Source organism: Eumetopias jubatus, unplaced genomic scaffold (genome assembly GCF_037043125.1).
Source record: "Eumetopias jubatus isolate StellerSeaLion01/CBP00866 unplaced genomic scaffold, mEumJub1_p1.0 scaffold_15, whole genome shotgun sequence".
Lineage (NCBI taxonomy): Eukaryota > Metazoa > Chordata > Mammalia > Carnivora > Otariidae > Eumetopias > Eumetopias jubatus.
Genome location: NW_028274821.1, coordinates 74,688,081 through 74,700,267, shown reverse-complemented (window position 1 = coordinate 74,700,267; position 12,187 = coordinate 74,688,081). Strand labels below are relative to the sequence as shown.

The window sequence follows — 12,187 nt, the reverse complement described above, 5'->3', positions numbered from 1 at the left end:
GAGCTCAGGGCTCCGTGCGCTCAGTGAAGGCTTGACAAATGCAGGAACCCATCATGCCCGTGGTGGGTTGGCAGGCCCTGGGCAAGGAGCCGCAGCATTAAGGAAAGAAGACAGACATGCAGGAATGTAAATAGCAATCAGAGACAGCAATACAGGGATATCACTGACAGGGAGAGATTGACAGACAGATGGACAGCGCAGGCAACAAACGATGAAAGCTCTGGGAGGGCTGAGATGCCGGAGGAGGGCCTGAAGAACTAAGCCAAAGAGAGGAAGAAGAAGAGCACTGAGGGCAGAGGGAACAGCCAGTACAAAGGCTCAGAGGTAAGGCTTCATGGAACATTCGTGGGGAAGAGTACTGGGCTTGGTTACCTTTTGAGCAGAGGGTAAGAGACCCACTGTAAAATGAAAATGCATTCTTTTCAGGGAACTTTCAGAAGAAAATGCATTCTTCTCAGGGGCCTTAAACTATTTCTGCTGCAGGGTTACAGCATTTAATCTCCACTTATTTTTACTCTGATGGCTTAAATTGAACACATATTTTTCCATTTGTTTTTTTTTTTTTCTTTCCGCATGTCGGGTCACGAGCTTTCTAACGAAGATGGCACTGTGCTTGGCACTGAGGTCCTGTTTGGGAAGTAGATTAAAGGCGACAGGAGACTTGGAATGCCCAGGCCAGGGTATGACACACAGCAAGCAGGCTCCTTGTAAATGTTCCTACTCTTCGCATAAAAGATTATGTGTTTCAAGGATATGTGTGTTTTGTTCTTTTTTTAGCGTGGTATATGACCTTACAATCCTAAGACTTCTCTGGCCACAGGTTCTGAAAGTGCTATCATTGATAACTAGAAGCTTCAGTGTGGCCTTCACCGTATCATCAAACAAAACTTTTAAATAGCTGAGTTCCATAGTCAATGATATTAAGGAGTTACGGTTAATTGTCAAGCATGGCATTGTGGTTGTCTTTTTAAGCCATCTTTTAGAGAGATATATAGAGAGGAGATGAGATGATGTCTGGGATTGGCTTTAAGATAATCCACTGGAGGAGGGAGGGGAGAATTCGTGGGGGCACGGAGGGAATGAGATTGGCCATATAGCTGATGGATGAAGCTGGACTATGAATATATGAGCGCTTATTCTATGACTTCTACCTTAACGTATGTTTGAAAATTTCTTGAAAATTCACAGAACCCGAAAGCTGAAAAAAATCTTAGTGTCTCTCACTGCATTTCACAGTTGAAACTGAGGCCCGGAGTGGGGAACAGACTTACCCAAGGTCTCACAGCAACATTGACGTTAAGCCAAATCTCCTGCCCTGAGGCCTGGTTCCCCTCAGCACACACTCTGTCACCATGACGAGGTGACAGCCCCCAGCGTTTCCCCCAGAACGTCTTTGTAGACCACTTTGTCCCCCTAAGACGAGTTTACAGCCGTCACTGGAAGGATCGTGAGAAGTCATGAAACAGAGGCTTCCCTTTATCTCCTATCAGTTACAAAATGTAACTGCCACACATTAACCTGGATGATTTATGTAAAACCACACCTGTTTCTGTTGGGAAACAGCCCAGGGGAAGCAGCCCAGGCCCCAAGGAACAAGGGTACTGACACAGTGCATCACAGAAAGAATATAGCTTTGGAGTCATTTATTGCCTGCATGAAGACAGTCAACTGCCAGGCTGCCTGGATTTGAATCCTGTTTCCACCACCTCCTAGCTGCATTAGCTCGGGCAAGTTACTTAACCTCTCTGTGCCTCTGCGTCCTCACCTGCCAGAGAGCAAGAGCCCTATTACCTACCTACACAGCGTTGTGAAGATTAAATTAGACGATGCATGGAATATGCTATGTGAGGTCCACACACAGTGGACTTTCAGTGTTTAATAACCTCACACAAGTTCCTTCACCTTTATAAGCCTTGGTTTCTTCCTCTCTGAAGGGAGGGACAGTAATAATTCCTATGTCGTCCCAAGGTTGCTTATGAGGATGAAATGAGATGATGTATGTAAAGGGCCTGGCACAGAGAAGGGCTCAGTAAGTGTTTGTTTCCTTCCTCCTGTAATGGTCTTTGATGTTGCTAAGTTGCATGGCCGTCCTTTGGAGAAGCACAACACAATGTGAGAGCATTTCGCGGGGCAGAAGTCTGCAATTGCTCCGTCGGCCTCCCCCGGCTCCGAGGCCTTCTGGCTCAGAGAGGGATTGACGCTACGCATCTCCGCGTGGCGCTGGCGGCTTCGGAGGGGCCACCTGCTCCGAAGCAGGCCTTCCTGAGCCTGCTCTGTCCCTCTTGAGCTTTGGGTCGGGACTGTGACCATGAGCTCCACTGTGTTGGGTTTAATAAGGAATCTCACTTTCCCAAAATAGGCAACAAGTGGAGACACAGCCTCCGTCGCACTGCCCCGCAAGGCGCTGACTCACTTTCCCCCCCGGCCTCACTTTCTTTTGCAAAACCCATAAACGGCCCTCTGCCGGGCTCGCCCTGGTCTCACAGGAGGGCAGACCTCTGTGGCGGGTCCCAGGGCGGCGCGTGCCTCTGGCACCTGCTTCCCTCTTTGCCTCTGTCCCGTGGGCTCCCCAGACACACTCCGTCTCTCTGGCACTCCTCTTCGGGCTTCTTCAGGCTTTCCTGCCGAGACAGGATTCTGACCGTTGAGCCCTGTCACCCACTGTCATCCTGGGCAGTCCCCCCACCTTCACCCACCGCCTTGGTGGTCATGGCTCCCACGTCCGTACCTTGGCACAGACCTCTCTCTCCCTCTGGGCTCTGTGTCAGCAAGACACCCCTACACAGCTCCCATCCAGCTGCTCTCCAGCCCCTCCTTCTCGGGGGACCCAAAGCTGGTTCCCTTCCTCTCCAGGGCATGCTGGTTTGGTTGGGGACACCACCTGACACCCAGGAATGACCCCTGACTTCACCCGCCGCTCTCACAGCCAAACCACCACTGAGTACCATTAATCTAATCTCCCAAATCTGTCCTAGGTCTGCCTCCCTCCTCTCCATCCCTAAAGCATCTCTCTCACAGATCGCTGCAACGATCTACCTCCTCCCCAGCCTTCCAAAGCCCTACCAGGATAGATCTAGAACACGCGTCTGCCTCTCCCCTGCTCAACACCCCTCAGTATCTCTTCACCACCAGCTTCCCAAACACCAAGCTGACGGCATGAGGTTCCCCTGAGAACTTATATAAATGTAGCTCCCTCAGCCCTGCCCATGAAGATCGGACTGAATCCATCTGACATGGCACCTGAGAATCTATGTTCTCTGTAAGCATCCCAGGGATTCTGATGCACATCCAGGGCTGAGAACCACTGGCCTTAGGAGGCAGCCCACGCTCCAAAGAACACCTACAGAATCACCTGATTTGGCTTACACCAACCTCTTCCTCTTATCTCTAGCTGGCCCCTACTTTGTACTTGACCCTCCTGCAACGCCAGGGAGTTTGGATACCCCTCCCCACTCCTGCCCTGCCCTGCCCTCTATGCTGGTTCTTTCTTCTGTTCTTTTGCTTGCACCCCAGGAAGCAGTATAGTGTTGAGAGTGAGAATCTGGGGTCTAACTGCCTGGATCCCCACCCTGGCTCTACTGCCTACTGGCCATGTGACCTTGGGCAAGTGACTCCCTTTCTTACCCTCCATTTCCTCTTCTGAAAACTTAGGCAAAAACATACTCCTCTTAAGAGTTATGAATTAAATGAGATAAAGCACTGTCAACCCCTGGCTTGTGGCCAATACCCAGGAAATGGTTGCTTATTATCAATGTGATGTCCCCCTCCTCACCCACACCTCCAAGTCCCTATCAGTGATCCTCTCGGGAGCAGGAGGGTCTCTGATTGACCCCATGGGTCCCCAGCATCTAGACCAATGTTGTCGCGTTGGTACCCAGGAAATGGCAGCTGAATGAATGAGGCCTACAGCACCGTAAGTTCCATGAGAAAAAGTAAATGCTCCATCAAAAGAAATATTCTTCCTTATGAATAAGGCTCAATTTTAAAAAGCATACCAGCTATAACATTTAAGATACTAAAAAGCATTCAACCCCCAAATATTTTCCCAGTCTAAGCTGGTGAACGGAGCTGATTTTCATTCACTGAGGCACTTTTCCAATTACCGCTTGGTTCTATGATGGCTTGACAAATGCATGGCCACAGGGCCCCCAGATTCCTTTGGCTACCCCAGGGGAATGAGTCCCTGCTGCTCACAGCAGGCACGGCACTCAGTCCAGTTGCTCTTACCCCCTCTGCTGGGCAGCCGATTCTCCCCCTCACCCAGCACTCCTCCCCTGTGCTGGACTAACCCCCATGCTAAGGACCACATCCGGCCACCCGCGTCCCAGGCAGCATGCAAGACCAGCCTGTTTGGCTATTCCCACATAAGACCTCTGCACCTCCCACGCTGCCTCCTCATGGCAGCCTGAGCCCAGCATGCATATTCCTGCCTCTTGCCTTTGCTCATGCAAAACCTTGTCTTACTCTTGATCTCTGCCCCAAGTTCACAATCCCATTTCTTACAGGAAGCCCTCCTTGATCACCTCAGCCCACAAGGAACTTCCCTCTTCCCATACTTACTGTCCTTATTACTCATTCAGTCTTTTATCCATTCAAACAATATTTACAGAACATCTGTGTGCTAGGCATTGGGTACCGTGATGACTAAAAAAGAAATGGGCCTATTTTTCTAGGAGCTTCTACTCCTGTGGAACTGAGCCTGTGTATACTGTTACTGTAATCGGTGTCTAGGCAGCACCTGGTGTCCCTTCCTGCAAGTGGGCACCTTGAGAGCAGAAGCCACAGGCAGGCTGGCTGGCGTCCCCAGGGGCCAACACAGTGCCTTGTTGATACCAAGGGCGCAGCAAATGCTACTTGATAACACAGTCCTCCACATTGTCTGGAGCGACGGGGACTCGGGGGGGGGGGGTGGTAGCCTCTCAGATTTAGTGTTTCCACTACTACTCATTCATCCCATAGGCTTTAACTGTTGCCTGCTGGCCACCTGGGGGCCAAGAGCAGGCTCTCCCCTCCAGCTCAGTGCTTCCCCTCACCTGGAGTCACCTGCCCTATTCCACACAGTGACCAGAAGGCGCTTCTGTTCATCTTCCTCTTGGATGGGACTGCAAAGCAAACCAGACGGTCAGGGTGTTAGTAGGATCGAGCTCCAGGCTGGACCCACAGAGTTCATCACAATTGCAAAATTTAGAAATAAACTAACAACCATAAGGAGCTGGTTAAAGAAACTCAAGCACCAAGAGGGTGGGAGGTGAGTATTCACATACATAAAGGAGTTTACATTACCTTGTTCAGGACAAAAGGGAGGTTACCACACAATATCGCAGAACAATTCCATTTTTGTGAACACCTACACACACACAGACACACACACCCATACAAATCAAAGACCTGAAAAGAAATAAGCTGAGACATGTCATAAGTAGTAGGGCTTAAGGGGTTTTCTCTTTTCTTCTCTTTGCTAATCTGTTTTTCTACAATAAGCAAATTAGTTTGAAAAAAAAAACAAGGTGTTCTTAATTTTCATTAACAGAATACCAAATGGCCATTTCCTTCCCATTGGCCCCAGAGTTCAGGGAGGGCGGGAAATAATAATAATAGTTAATAATAATAATAATAAGCAGCTGACATTGCATTACACGGTCTCATTCACAGGTCAGCTCTGCGAGGTCAGTACTCTCATCAGCCCATTTTACAACTATGGAAGCTGAGGCCCGGGGTGGGTAGAAAGTTTTACAAGGTGGGGGGATCTCTCAACTTGGAAAATTTCTTCTACTGAAAGAGAGGGCTTGGCCCAATTCACTGTGGGAAAATGCCTCCTTGTCAGGGGGTTGCGAGCCTCAGGCTGGGCATTTTCGTTGTGAGAACCAGCCAAGTGACACCTTATCACTGTGGACCTCACTGCCGGGCCAGGTGCCAGGGATGCAAGGACACAAGTGAACGAGAAAACACAGACATCCTTTAGAAGTCACTGTTTTTCTGCTTAGATCTACTTATAGATTTGGCAAATGGAGGTGGTTCCAGATAAACACTCCTTCCCTCTCCCCTCGAGGGCCCCAGACTCTTACAAGAAGAAGTGCTCACGGAAGACGGGCTCTCTGCAGTCTGGGACGACCTGCGTCCTCTGGCGACGCAGTCGATTATCTTCAGGGATCAAAGAAATCTTGAATTGGAGAAAAGGAAGCATGAGATGATGGCTCATGGCTCCGGAGCCACCGAAGCCCAGCAGCTGCCTGCCCAGCCCCCAGGTGAAAGGCCTCCCCGGTGTCCTTCAAACCAGCCTCTGCAGAGATCAGGCTGCAGTCCTCAGTCAGAGGCTGGGAGACAAACAGAAACCCCTGCCAAGGCACTAGAATCAGATGCGGGGTCGGGGGGCCAGGAGAAGGCCCAGCAGTGGGTGCCACCACCAAGGTAGCCACAGGCCCAGCCATAGATGGGGTGTACTTCAGCCATCTTTGGTCTTCCTCTCAGCACTGGCCTCTCTCCTAAGTTCCCCACAGCTGCTCGGTGCTCCCTTCACCAGAGGCTCCCTCTGCCAAGGCGCCAAATCCATGTTCTCGCCCTTGAGCTGCTCATCCCCTGCCTCTGCTCCTGCCCAAGTCCTCACCCACAGGGGCCTCTGACCAGCCTGGGGGCTTTGGGAGAGAAGAGAGGGGTGCATCCCAGCTGCCACACTCCGGGAGGTGCCTGGCCTTTGGTTCTGGCTGGAAGTAGGCCTTCTGCCCTGTGGGGCCTCTGTCTTCACTGCAACGGACCCACTCAGATGGATCTTCTAGGCCTCAGAGACACTCTCTCCCCTCCACCACCCAAACCTGGCTACCTTGCTTCTGGTTTTGCCACGGAGAGGGCTTGGGATCATCTGTGGATTTCCATCACCCACCCATTCACAGAGCTCACCTGTGTGGATGACCAAGATCACCCACAAGATTCCTGCTCTTGCAGGAAGCCTTAGGGACCAAGATGGGCTAAGGGAAGGGCCTATCCTAGCTCAGCACCTCATCACTGGATCTAATAAATGCCTAATGACTAAATAATGAGGTGGTCCCTGCCACCTCAAATAGCCACAGGCCCACAGATGTGCTGAGACCTTGGGACACAGTCTAGTGACATGGCCCCTCATTACCCCCACCCACACACCTCCCCACCTCCAGCCCATCATATACCTTCACGTAGGGATCACAGATGCCAGGCTCTCTGCTCATCAGGCCTTTGCCTTCTATAACTAAAGAGAGAATGGAAATGTTCGGGTGGGTGGCTGGGAGGGAAGGATTATCACTAGCCCCTAATGCGCATAACAGCCATTGGCTATTAATCCCCTCTGGTCTAGTCCATTCCCACCATCTCCCACACACAGGCGGCACCCTCACTGAGACATTGCAGAGTGCATTCGATTCCTTGACTCTTACAGCTGAAAGAACATCAAATTTATCAAGTTTAACCCCTCTTTTAACGGGAAAGATGAGACCATAGGGGGACCCAGAGCTAGTAAGAAACGTGCCCAAAGTCGCAGAGCAATCAGAGCAATGGGAAAGCCAGAGCTGGGTTTGAATCCCTAGCTCCTGACTCCCAGTCCAGTGCTCCCTCCTCTGCCCACATCCGCCTCCTGCGACGGAGGGGCCAGGCTGGAGAACTTACCCTGCCCCGTCGGCTGCACTGGGACTGCAGGACGGTATAGCAGAGCGGACAGAAGCCTGGGTCCAGAGATGGGCCCGGGGCCCTGGGGCCGCAGACCCGCACAAACACCAGCTTCGACACTTACTAGCCGGGAGAGCAGGAGCAAGCGGCTTCGTCTCTCTGTGCCCGAATTCGCTATTTTTCAATGGAGGAGTGATCGTAATGGGTTAGGGATCACGACACCCACTTCACCTGTAGGCGTGCTGGCTAAATGAGATGATGTGTCTAAAGTGCTGAGGAGAGGGCCTGGCAAGCGCGTACTGCTCAAGGAAGGTTTGCTAGAGAAAAAATAATAATAAAGGCAAGGGATAGGTGGCACGTGAGGCGCAGGCCTGATCCTGAACGTAAGCACCGCCCGTTTGCCTGCTGTCTGCAGAAATCAGACAGAAGCGGAGCCTCTTTGCTCTCTTTTCTGTTCAGTGTGGATGGAGCCCTAGGGTTTGGCTTGGACGGGGCTCCCGGAGTCTGAGGCATGAAGCCTGTGAAGCCAAAGGGGAGAGAGAAGAGGCTGGAAGAGATGAAGAGCCCTACAACTGGGGTGAAGCCAAAGCAAACCATGCAGGACAAATGAAGTGGTGGAGGCCAAGATGCATTTTGCAAAATCTGTTTGCACAGCTGGAGTCAGGCTCTGGCCGGCAAAGAACCCTCCTCTGCTGGTCCTTGGGAACGTCACCTTGGGCCCCCCAAGGCCAGGACCGGAGGACCCCAGGCGCCTGCTGGTCTATGCTGCCTGGTGTCCTAGCTACCAGTCCTGTGTGCGTCCTTCCTCTTGAGGGCGTGGTCACGGGGGGGGGCAGTTTTCCGACCTGAGGAAACCCCCCGGTCTCCCTGCCCACCCTCCCCCCTGCCCATGCAGGTGCAGCAGACATGGTTCCTGCCCCACTGCATTCCGGGACAGCCCAGAGTGACGCAGCATAGTCAGGGCTGTGTGACGGACACAGAGGAGGAAGCAACATACTCAGGTAGGTCAGGGGGGTGAATCCTGGAGGGGGGAAAAAATGAAGCAAAATGAGCCTTCCTTCCTGAGCCTTAATGATGAAGGCGGGCACGTTTCTTGCAAAATCAGAGGGAGGGAGAGTTATTTTTCAAAAGGAATTCAAAAAAAAGGCAGGCGACTCCAAGCACAAGAGACAGTGGGGTGCAGAGGCTCAGAGGCATGAGCAAGCAAGATGCCCTCAAGGGGGTGCATGTAACTGGACAGAAAAGGGAGTGCAGAGGGGCGCCTAGGTGGCTCAGTTGTTAAGTGTCTGTCTTTGGCTCAGGTCATGATCCCAGGGTCCTGGGATCGAGTCCCACATCGGGCTCCCTGCTCGGCAGGAAGCCTGCTTCTCCCTCTCCCACTCCCCCTGCTTGTGTTCCCTCTCTCAGTCTGTCTCTCTCTGTCAAATAAATAAAATCTTCAAAAAAAAGGGGGGGGGAATGCAGGGAGCCTTTAACAGCAAGGGCCACACAGGCTGGAGAGATAAGCAGGGCCTGCTGGGCTAAACAGAAGAGCCCAGGCAGCAAAGACCATGACAGAAGCTCAGTAACTACGTGTATGCTGGATGGAAGGACAAACAAATGGATAAATGGACAGGTAAAGTGTAAAATCCTCTGGGTGGCCCATGGGAACCTTCACTGCCTGGCCCCATACTCACTGTGGAGCAGCAGAACCCGGTCCTGGGCATCGATTGACAGCTTCAGCTGACCTAAGGAGACAACAACAGAAGCAACTTCACCTCATCTTTTGTTGGATGAAAGATGGGGTAGCAGTGATGGGAATGGTCTTTTGTTCATGTGAAGTGATTCAAATATCCATACGGTCTCTGAGTTGGGAGGGAGCTCGGAAGCCACTTAGTTCAGCCTCCTCATAACATCAGGAGTCCCTTCTGTAATACCTCCAGCAGTGGCTCTCCACCCTGGGCTTATACCCCTCTGGTGATGGGGAGCTCACTACTTTACAAGGCAGCCCAGGTTAACGCTGGGGAGCTCTCTCTGTTGGACAGTTGGAAAAGTTGTTGCATCCACATCAAGATGATGCCAGATTGGAGAGTAAAGGATCCTGGGCCTTGGTCAGGAGTCCTTGGGGGCCAGGGGGTCGAAGGGGAGGTCAGGGTAAGCCCTCCGCTGTGACAGACAGCTAGTTGTGTTCTGGAAAGGCAATAACACAAGGGCAGGGAACAAATGATTTGGGGGAAAAGCAAAAGAAAAGAGATCAGATCCTTCAAAGTCAGTGCTCCCACCCTCCACTACTGCACAGAACACTGATCTCCCTAAAGAAAAACCGACCACTGGCACAGAGCCATGCTATGTGTGGTCCGAGAACCACCAGCATCAGAAGCATCTGGATGATAGCTAGATATGCAGAATTGCAGGCCCCTGCCCCAGGCATACTGAATCACAATGTACAGTTTAACCAGATCCCCAGGGAGGCACAGGTGCATTAAAGGTTGAGGAGTCCTGGACTAGAGCACGTGAAAGGGCCTCTGAGCATGTTTATAAGCTTGGAAAAGGCCTTCTTAGCAAGACACAAAACGCAGAGGCACCAAGGGAAAAGACAGACAACTCTGACTCCATACGATTTTTTAATGTCCATTACAATGAAATATATCATAAACAAGGTTATGAGACAACACAATAGAAAAATAGACAAAGGTCATAAACTGCAAATGCAGAGAAGACAAAACAGCCAATAAATGTATGAGAAGATGCTAGACTTCACAGGGATCTGGGACATGCAAATTAACCATAAAATACCATTTTCCTTCAATCTGCTTGGCCGATCGTTTAAAAGACAGATAATGTTGGGGCACCTGGCTGGCTCAGTCTGTAGAGCATGAGACTCTTAATCTCAGGGTTGTATGTTCGAGCCCCACATTGGGTGTAGCGATTACTTAAAAATAAAATCTTTAGGGGCACCTGGGTGGCTCAGTCGGTGGGGCGTCCGACTCTCAATCTCAGCTCAGGTCTTGATCTCCAGGGCCATTGAGTTCGGGCCCTGCGTTGGGCTCCACACCACTTAAAAAAACAGTAACAATAAAATAAAATCTTTTAAAAAAGAGACGGATAATGTCAAATGTTGGTTAAAAATGTAAGAAAACAGGTACTCTCAGACCCTGTGGGAGGAAGTATAATGGAGGGTAATTTCTGGCAATATCTATCAGAATTCAACTGTGCATGTCCTTGAACCCAGCAATTCTACTTTGAGGTAACCATCACAGACAAAAACCCGCACACCTGAGCACGAGGCTTGTGCTCCAGCCCTGTTTAAAATAAGGACAGGGCGCCTGGGTGGCTCAGTCGGTTAAGCGGCTGCCTTCGGCTCAGGTCATGATCCCGGGGTCCTGGGATCGAGCCCCGCATCGAGCCCCGCATCGGGCTCCCTGCTCGGCAGAGAGCCCGCTTCTCCCTCTCCCTCTGTCTGCCGCTCTGCCTACTTGTGCTCTCTCTCTAGCTGTTAAATAAATAAATAAAAATCTTTAAAAAAAATAAAAAATAAAATAAGGACAAATTGGAAACACCTGAAAGGGCCATCGGTATGAAAATGGTTAAATGAGCCATCGCTAGCTGTGCTTGGAATAGTAGGAGCTGTTACCAAAAAAATGGGGGAACTCTGATATGTCCAGGCAGGGGGAACATTGTGATAAGTTTTTAAGAGAAACAAGCAAATTGCAGAACAATACAGATGACATACATTTCTACGTGTGTGTGTGTGTGTGTGTGTGTGTGTTTGTGTGTTTGTGTGTTCTGAAAGGATGCCAAAGGAAAAACAGGGATCGCTTCTAGAATTGGAGATAGGGAAGTCAAGAGGAATTTAAATCTATCGCTATTGTTGTTTCAACAATACAAATTATATGAACTGTAGCACTTCTATAATTAAAAATAAGAAGAGGTGGAGTGCCTGGGTGGCTCAGTCAGTTAAGCATCCAACTCTAGATTTCAGCTCAGGTCATGATCTTGTGGTCATGAGATGGAACCCCGAGTCCGGCTCCACGCTCAGTGGGCAGCCTGCTTGAGAGTCTCTCTCCCTCTCCCTCGGCCCCTCTCCCCCGGCTCTCACTTTCTTTATTAATAAATAAAATCTTTTAAAAAATAAAAATTAAATTAAAAATATGAAGAGGAAATGAAAAAAGAAGGTAAGCAGGGAGGAGAAGAGAGAAGGAAGAGGGGGGGATGGGGAAGTGTGAACATAACGGAAGGGCCAGGGCTGGAAAGCATGTGAAGAATGAGGAGTTTTTCCCCTGGCTTTTCTAATTTTTTTCAAAGACAATATAAAAACAAAGCATCAAGTCATCCTCACAGATGCCCAGTGGCCCTTCAGCATGGACAGAAGAGAGAAGGATCATACCCATTCCTCAGTCCAGTGGACTCTTCCTGGAACCTCAAGAAACCACTGAACTTGGGGCGCCTGGGTGGCTCAGTCGTTAAGCGTCTGCCTTCGGCTCAGGTCATGATCCCAGGGTCCAGGGATCAAGCCCCGCATCGGGCTCCCTGCCGCACGGGAAGCCTGCTTCTCCCTCTCCCACTCCCCCTGCTT

General features: G+C 50.7%; 1 protein-coding gene across 3 annotated transcripts in view; it reads right to left on the bottom strand.

Moving 5' to 3' along the window:
* The window catches only part of RGS3 (regulator of G protein signaling 3), a 118,349-nt gene that overhangs the window by 93,174 nt on the left and 12,988 nt on the right, over positions 1 to 12,187 (bottom strand). For all 3 annotated transcript variants that reach the window (XM_088018996.1, XM_028107895.2, XM_088018997.1), the window contains exons 2-5: positions 9,309 to 9,359; positions 7,161 to 7,219; positions 6,066 to 6,160; positions 5,034 to 5,102 (exon numbers count right to left, since the gene is read on the bottom strand). In XM_088018996.1, the coding sequence (XP_087875122.1) occupies positions 5,034 to 5,102; positions 6,066 to 6,160; positions 7,161 to 7,219; positions 9,309 to 9,359 (274 nt within the window). The remainder of the gene's footprint in view (positions 1 to 5,033; positions 5,103 to 6,065; positions 6,161 to 7,160; positions 7,220 to 9,308; positions 9,360 to 12,187) is intronic.